This window comes from Diabrotica undecimpunctata, chromosome 1 (assembly GCF_040954645.1).
Source record: "Diabrotica undecimpunctata isolate CICGRU chromosome 1, icDiaUnde3, whole genome shotgun sequence".
NCBI classification, from domain to species: domain Eukaryota; kingdom Metazoa; phylum Arthropoda; class Insecta; order Coleoptera; family Chrysomelidae; genus Diabrotica; species Diabrotica undecimpunctata.
Window position 1 is genome coordinate 120,175,961 of NC_092803.1, and position 9,364 is coordinate 120,185,324.

At 34.5% G+C, this 9,364-nt stretch overlaps 1 protein-coding gene across 3 annotated transcripts in view; it reads right to left on the reverse strand.

The window, feature by feature from the left end:
- Positions 1-5,375, reverse strand: part of Actn (alpha actinin) — a 230,725-nt gene extending 225,350 nt beyond the window's left edge. For all 3 annotated transcript variants that reach the window (XM_072547253.1, XM_072547247.1, XM_072547258.1), the window contains exon 1: positions 5,108-5,375. In XM_072547253.1, coding sequence (XP_072403354.1) covers positions 5,108-5,224 — 117 coding nt within the window. In that variant the 5' untranslated portion in view covers positions 5,225-5,375. The remainder of the gene's footprint in view (positions 1-5,107) is intronic.
- Positions 5,376-9,364: the final 3,989 nt, after the last annotated feature.

Below are 9,364 nucleotides of genomic sequence, written 5' to 3' on the forward strand. Positions count from 1 at the left end.
TTAAAGAACATTATTTCCTATGTAAGGAACAAAGGGAACTACATGATTAATGTATCTTTCACTTGTTAACGTTCCCTTTCGTAAAGCAACAAGCTTCCCTTTCGTTCGCGCTGTAAGAGATATTCCTCCCAAACCACCACAGATCCACCATTGAATAAAGTCAAAGGTCATTTGACCGTCGAATAACTCTTACGCTACTCAATGCGCTAGAGAGAGAGAGAGAGAATGAACAACTTCAAAATATCTTGTAAATACGCGCGGTCGGTATGCTCGGTATATGTTAATATATACGTCTATGATTGTAGTATGAGATATTTTTAACCTCAAGCCTATTTCACGATAACTTAATCCTACAAGCTAAAGTAATTACCTGCACACATTCATTGCCGCTCAGATTTCTTGAAATACGGTTCATGTCAGTGTCAACTGGCATACAAAAAGCGGCAAAACAATTTACTGAATAATAAAAAATATTGTTACTTTAAAACTATACAAACTACTTGCTTGTTTTCCATTTTCGAATATTAATAATATAATAAAAGAATAATTCAAGAAAATCACGGTATGCTTTGAACGTAATTTTCTTTTTTGATAATAGAGATATCGAGATGACTTTTTTACGAAAATTTTGAAAAAAGATTAAGCTATCGCAACTAAGCGTTTATTTCTAATAAATTCCACAGGGCCTTGTAAAATACGATGAAAAACACGACTTCATTTCTACACCCTGTATATGGGTAAAACGTTTCTCAGAAAACATTGGGATTTAGAAATAGCCCTATAAATAAAATAAAAATGATCAAAATCCAATCAACGGTTCAGAAGTAAAATAGCTTTAAACTTATGGTACATTTAAGGGGGTGCGTTAATTTTGGAGAGTAGTGTATATATAGTTTTTCATGCAAATTCAAAAATTTAGCCTTTTAGGGAAATAAATCCTTCCATAACCTTTTCATCGTAATTATTTATGTCATTATTTATATATATTAATTATTGTGTTTTGCGGGAACTTTTATTTTAATATAGTCAACACTCATATGGTTTTATCATGTAATATATTCAGTCGCAAATATTTCTAATCTTTACTTTGAAATTACATTGTGTCCGGTTTGATTTGAAGCACAAGTTTCGTTGAGCCTAAACACGTGTAATTCGTTTTTTGTTTGTTTACTGCTAAGCTTCACATATTATATTCATTGATAATCTTCTATCTACACATCTAATCTACACTGAAAGTAATTTGGTCATCTACAAAGTCACCATATTATCTAAGGACATTCCCATGTTTTTACATTTCTTTTTTCAGAGCATTTAAAATGTCGGTAAAGTTAGCATACCCATTTTGTAGTGGGCCGAATCCAGATCAAGACTATATTTTATTGCTAATTTATTACGAAAAAAGAAATTATTTCTGTAACCGTTTCCAAGAAACAATGAGTATGCTATATCTCGGCAATGAAAAGGGCTACAGCTAATACTAATTAACAGTTGTTGATTGGTACATTGTTGTATTCTCAAAAACTCTCCCATTATCCCCTAGAAAAAATATATTAAAAACAAGGGTTTATCAATAAAATAATTTTGAAAAACGAATCAGAATGTTGTACAAGAACATTTAAACTTTATTTAAGTACTTTCTAACTTAAAAAATAATGATTTTTGATTAAGTTTCAGAGCTGAGAAAGTAAAAAATTTACTAAGGAATGACCTTTTTTGTTTAGAATCACTCAAAAATCATTGTGCCTGGCAAAAAAGTTAATTTGTGAAATTTGTTTTAAAACATTATTTAAAGAAAATCCTAAACAAGGTTTCTTGAGGATTTGATATTAGGAACTAATTTTTGATAAGCTTGTGTGCACTTATCTAGTTTCAACGTTTTTGGCCGATATCTGAATTTTCTCGTGCGTGCCTTTTGCGCTAGGGGATGATGGGTAATATACCAATTAACAGCAATTAATTAGCAATAAAATATACCGTCAAGATGGACATAGTAGCCATTTTCCTTGTCGAGATATAGTTATGGCTATGCTAGCTTCACGGTAAAGTTAGCATAATCATTGTTTCTCGGGAACAGTTGCAGCAATTAATTCTTTCTTGGCATAAAACTTTAGCAATCAATTAGCAATTAATTCCTTGGGATTCACTTTTCTAGTTTTATAGTTTTTGGTCGATATCTCGATTTTCTGGGGGGGGGGGTAGTTTTTGGGGATTGGTTAAAATTCCAATCAACACCAATTAATTAGGAATAAAATATGCCGATAAGGTGGTCCCTGTAACCCTTTTCCTTGCCGAGATCCCTTTTCCTAACTTTACCTTAAGGTAACTTAAAGTTTACCTTAAAGTTAGCATACCCATTGTTTCTCGGAAACGGCTACAGCAATAAACTTTTTCTTTCCGTAATAAATTAGCAATAAAGTATAGTCTTGGTCTGAATTCGGTCGTATAAAATGGATATGCTAACTTTATCGACATTTTTAAATAAGTTTTGTTTGTGTCAGTGTACCTAATCTTGAACTTGAAGTCTGCTACTTTGATTGAAAGGGTCGCCACTTTTTGAATAAAGTTTAAAGATGATAATTTAAGTTTAAGCTCTATGTTTATCAACAATTCTGCCAAACATTAACATAATTTAAAGAATCCAAATTAGCATATACAAAAATATTTTTTGGAAGAGAAGTTCTAAATATATGTACTGCCAAGCTTATTATATTATTATGTATTATTCTATAGATGAATTACCGTAATTTTCCTAATGAAAAACAATAAATAATCTGGTCATTGCAAAACAATATATTCAACTATTATAGGGTGTGTTCGACCATATACTCTAGTTGCCCCAAAGTTCTTTTTTGGCAGCACAATTTTGATAAAAAGTTTTATTCTACCATGTTTTAACTAAAATCGAACATACATAAAGATTAAAGATAAAGGGTAACCTAGTTGTTCTACATATTAACCATTTGCTGCGCTAAAACAAGTCAATACTTCCAGAAATTCGTTGTACTCTCTACCACACAAAACTTATCAAAAATCTTATACAGTCACTGCGGAGTGTAAATATTTGACGCATGATGAAGTACATCAAATATTGATAAGATGGGTGGTAGTGAAGAATATAAAATTAGTGATAATACTTAAAGTAATGCAGGAGACAACGTGGAAGAAGTAGAAGTTCCTGATTAATTTGATGTCAAAAATATTTCCGAAATAGAAACATGTAGAGTCTGAAACATTTTTTACATCAAAACCAGATTTTGAAGGGCTAAATCTTATTTAACACCTGCAACTTAGAAGATGTGCTCATAATTTTGTAAATGCTGTTCAAGCAACCATATTTTAGAGTGGTGCTTTATAAAAACAGACTCAAACTGATCTTTAGGTGAATTAAGTTTGATGATCCTGAAACTAGAGAGCAAAGAAGAAAATAAGTAACGTCCCATTGGAAACTATTCATGTTACTTAAGATAAGTTTGTAAATAACTGTCTACACATTTATTTGTCCAGCACAGATGTCAGAACAATAACAATATTCTAAAGTAAGAGTGTTAGTGGTTAAGAAAAAAACCAGAAGTTGCTTTGTATAAAAAATGTTAAATTAGGATATGGAACAATACTTAAACGTGAAGAATGTACCGTATATCCCCTAAGTCATAGCATAAAACACAACAATATAAACATAAAAGGGAAAGTATGTGGTTTAAAAATTGTAGAAATAGGTATGACATGGCCAATTATTTAATTTCAGCAATTATAAATAAAATTCAAAATCCTTTTCTGATCACCAAAGTAACAAAAATTATGGTATTTTCAAAGTATAATAATCTACCGCACAGAGTCAAGTGGTAGAGCAAATAAAAAATAATTTATTCAAACACAAATAAGATTTAACACCAGAAGACAAATAAAAAAGGTAAGAAAATTTGACGACAAAAACAAGTGTGCCGATTTGTAATAATATGAAATGAAAAATTAATGAAAATGGGAACATAAAATTAAAAGATTGCCTCCTCAATCTCAAAATAGATCATCCATTCATACTTTCTGCGTTGACATAAAGCCGCCCACGTGAAAAAATATTCAAAAAAATGTAAATTGCCTAATAAATGTAAAAAGTCATTTGATACAGCACTATTAATCTGCTTTACACTGTCATAGATAAATATGACAAAAGCAGGAATCTAAATCATACAACCTATATCATGTATAACTTATAATTGAATCAAGAGGTTTATTAAACACCCCTGTCCCCAATTTAATGAGCAAAATGATTAAAAATTATATTACTAGCCATCTTCTAACTGAAAAATATATAAACGGCTCATTTTACTAGTTTTAAAACGGTCCATGAATGCGTACTAAAAATATCCAATGAATTCCCAAATTCTAAAATAAAAACTGAAAGTTTAAATTTAAATTTGGGTTGTATTAGGACAGTCAGGTATCACATTCACTCTTGTTATCATTAGCCAGAACGTGGCAACGTTGTAATTATATATAAAACTGCAATTCAATCTTAAGACTAATGAGTCAAAATAATTATCTTAATAACTTATTATTTGATAACACACCGCATTACAGAGATTAAGCAGGATAATCAGTAGACTTATATATTAATATTCATCATAATATTTGTGTGAGAAATATTGAATGAGTAATAAAAAGTTCCCAAAACTGGAATGTTGTTTTTGATAACAAAAACTGATCTTTTTTAATTAATTAGTGTGTAGGTAAAGTGTCTTGAAACATTATTATCGACAATATTTCTTTTATTATGAAACAGATTTCAGAGATTCCTGCCAAGCTGAGCCAAAAATAGTTTGGACGATATAATGTTACATACACTCAAGGTTTCAAGCAAAACGGTTAATGAAACTTCATAAATATAGAGCGGGTCTAAGCAATCAAGCACTTAATTATTGAATGAAGGGTTGACTCTATACTGTATGTATTCCCGGAAGTTATTATGAGGTTGTTTCGAGGTTATGTTCCTGTGACATTCACAACAGTTGTTTACTAATCATGGCTAACGGGACAATATGTTTTATCACTTTAGTTCTCACAGTAAATCTAATAACACGATAGTAGATAATACTAATACGATTCCTACCTTTTTTTGTTGTTTTTCCCAAGCAGGATCGAGAAGTCCTTCCCGTTCCCACTCTTCCTCTTGTTCCATGTAGCCATCGTAGGATTGATCGACGTTATTGTATCCGTCGGTAATCATGATTGCAAAAAAATGCACAAAATGCTTGCTATGCTAAAAGATTCGTTTGTAAAAAATTCGTTCGACAGATGTAAAAACCGCCGTGCTAAAAGCACACGACCTCACGCGCACTTTCCCCACTTTGGCCCGAGCCCGACTGTAAACTGTATTCTCTCTCTAGCAGTTGTCTGAGGCTTGAGGCTTTCGGTGTATAACCACGTTGCCAAATCAAAAAATAAAAAAATAAAAATTACCTATTTAAAATCTACTTGATAAAGTAGGATATTTCCATGGTACTTTCTTTTTAATGTTGGTAAAAAAATTAATATTTTTTTACAAAGTGTTTAATTTATAATAATTAGATTGATAATCATAGAAATGTATTTAAAAACTTGAATGGAATATTAAAATTATTATGGCATGTATTTTTTCATTTTGTTATAAATTTTTTATTAATTATAAATAATGAATGCATAGATAAAGTTTCAATAATAATTATAGAATTTTGAATCATTTTATTTAGATGACATTCATAAAATATTATTTCACGAAAAGGTAATCAAAAAGCGATGAAAAATTAGTGTTTTATTTTATTAAACGAAGAATTTACAAAAAATTAATTAATATTGAACTAACCCCAACAGTAATAGTCACCAAAATAACCAAGGAGGAAGTTGCTTGAACTCTTTAATAAATAAAGAACGATGGACCAATTAGAGTAGTAGAATTAACTGTATACAAAAAGAAAAATAACAAAATAGATGTCGAACAATGTACAAACCACAGACCCACAAAATTACATAGTTACACCATTAAGAATACAAGCAGAAAAAGAGCTGTTAACCACAATAAAAACAGCCAAAATCGTATACCTCGGTCACATCATGAAGAAAAACGAAAGATATTGGTTGCTGCAATTAATTTTAGAGGGAAAAGTAGAAGGAACACTAGGACCACAACAACCATAAATCTTTTTAGAGAAGTAGTGTGCAAAATACAGATTGCCATGATGGTCGCCAACAGCCGAAAATATGGGAGAGAATAATTGCTAGATGGATACACCAAGAAACTAAAATATCCGAAAATCAGTTTGGATTTGTGCAAGGCAGATCAAAAACAGGTGCAATTTTTATTGGGAAGACAAAAAAATTCTATAGTACGGCGATAAGGGATGATGAAATGATTGTGAAAAATAACAGTTTTAAGTATCTAGGACATGTATTACGAAGTAATGGGGAAAATAGATGGAGACGCATGCGTAGAATTAAAGCGAGATGTATGAAATGGCAGGAGGAGAGTTGTGTGTTACAGAAAATTCACAATGAAACTGAAAAGAATGTTCTATAAAACCGTCATAAGACCTGCTATAATGTATGGCACTGAATGTTGGGCTGCTAAAAAGAAAGAAGAACAGTGTATGCACATGGTAGAAATTGGATTGCTTAAGGGACTACTTTAGTAACAATAGAGAATAAAATTAAGAATGGATATTCTTCTTCTTTTTCCTCTTTATAAGCAATTCTGCTTGTTCATTGGCGGATTAATACCTCTATGAAAGGTTGTCACTCCATCTTGTGCGATATTTCTTCTGCCGATTGGTGACTTATCTCTTGCTATTTTGACGACACGGTTCTCCTCCATTCTGCTTATGTAGTTATTCCATTCTTTTTTTTTTTCTATTTTGTGTCCATTCATTTATACAGTTTACGTTATGAGAGGAAAGATTGTTTTTACGTTCAGAGCATCTGTAAATGGTTGCTCCGAAGATTCCTTTTAGGATGAAATACATATAAGCGGATATACGTGAAATCAAATCTTAATTATCTTTCCTTTTAATTTACGTTACATTTTCTTCCCATGTCTTCACTTCTCTTTCGATATCTCAGCGTATATCCTGTAATTCTTCTCAGTACTATCATCTCTGCCGTTTCCAGTAGCCTTTGCGTTATGGCTCTGTCGGGTTTTGTCTCCCACGCACATGTCATTATTGGTCTTACACTGGCTTTATAAATTCTTGACTTCATCTCAGTGTTGTTAATGTGTCCGATTCGCCATATAGTATTAAGAATGGATGTAACATAAGATGTATGAGAATGGATATATTAGGGGTAATCTACGGGAGGCGCCAGTTAATGACAAAATGATAGAACATACGTTAAGACGGTTGGGGCATGTGTAACGTCGATATGATAATCACTCAATATAAAGAATTGCTGAATTGCAAGTTCAATGAAGATGCGGTCGAACATGCTTAGGCAATGCAAAATGTTTGTGAAGAGGATAGAAAATAGAAACCCAGAGCCCAGATTGTAATGATGGCACCACCACCAGCACTTGTCGCCGGCATGACAGCTCTCTACATGCCTTCACTTCCACCGACAACCCACCGCTACTATTGATGCGCGCTGGAGATAAAACGCCGGCAACGTTATAAAAGGACATCCATCGCAACAGAGAACGGAATTCAAACCAGAGAACTGATCTGGTAAGAACTCCAACCCGGGCATTTGAGTATGGTTCAAAGGCAAACAGTTTCGGGAGTTCAAGCTGGAGTACTGATCTGATCAGAGCTCCCAACTACCCGTCGGCGGCCAAGTATTGATTGGTCGCTTTTCCTTCCTTGTCGGTATCGAGTAGTGATCGATTCGGTCACCTCTACCCTAGACTAAGTATTGATTAGTCTTGCCCGATGTTTGGGTACTGACTAATACATCGTCCTTTTATTTCAACCTTCCTAGCATCGCCAGTATTAATAATAATAATAATATCGTATGACATTTTTGCCGGGTACATGCATTCGGATAAGTTCCGCAGCCAATTGCATCTTTAAATTTGTTTGAAGTAGCAATTGTCGATTCACACTAACTATCTAACTAACGGCTCGTATCATTTTTAGAAATAAAATTGTCGTTGTTTTTAGCGTAAATCAAACCAACATCTTGCCACTGAGCTACTTTTTTTACATCTTTAAAGAGAAGAACTGTGACTCACCCAGGCAGTGTTAGGTTCCTAATACCCTAACGAAATTGTACCAGTATGAGATGCCTGAGGAAGTTAGACATTTGTCTACGTTACCTCTCAGAGACGGTCGGCGTCCAATTAAAAACTTTTCCTCTGTCACTCCAGACGTCAGGATGGAAGGGCTGGTTAAGGCAAAAGATCTCTCCTGATATCCTGCTACCACCCGATTCCAATTTCTTTCTCCCACACATTCTTCGGGAAAACCATACCCACACGAACCACCAAAGGCTTTCAATCCCCTGCTTAGCGAGGCTGCCATCTCTCTCGCGTCATCTGTCTCTCATTCATTTCTATTTCGGCCTGCGACAGTCCGAACCCTACCGAGGTGGTACTCGATCGTTTCAAAATTCTTTTGTGAGTTCCCTCTCTCTCGATCTTTTAAAGAGAGAAGCTTCCTTATAAATTTGTTGATCTGTGTTCACCACTACCCATTCCTCATCATTTTCTCCACCATTTCTCTTACGGAATCAAATATTCTGCAGTTACACTCTCTTTAAAACCTCTCTCTTTCATCCGCCCAACGTTCACACTTCAACATCGTGTGTGTCACAGTATCCGGAAGGCCACAGTAAAGGCACTGATCGGGCTGTGCCCTCCTAAACCTGAAAAGGTGATTTTCGGAATTAGTCACTTCGTCCACTCCGCCACATCACGTGTTGACTCCCACTCTTGCTGCCACTGGCCTATTAAAACTAATCTCTCGGCCAGCCTTATCTCGCTAACCTCTTGCTCTTCAATGTTCCGCCCCCTACGACTATGAATCCTGGTCCTTTCACCTGCCAGCACATGTAAAGGAACACAGCCGGTGACCACCTACAGAGCGGCACCTGACACAGTCCTATAGGTACATGCTACTCGCATCAGACAAATTCTGCCAAACGCGTACCATGAGCCTCTTATAGGTTGGTATTTGTACTCCCTCCCCCTCCACTCTAGACTGGGGCCGCGTAGAGGACAACAGACTGCACAACACCCTGAAGCGAACTTCTCCTTTCGGATTTGGGTCCACCGATATTGGGCATCTCTGAATAGCTCTGAGGGTCACCCTCTTTAAATGTTCCTCCAACTCCCATCCTGGTGGAAAGTAACTCCCAGATACTTGACATACTTTCTGGGAATCGCTCTCGGTCCCGCGCACTT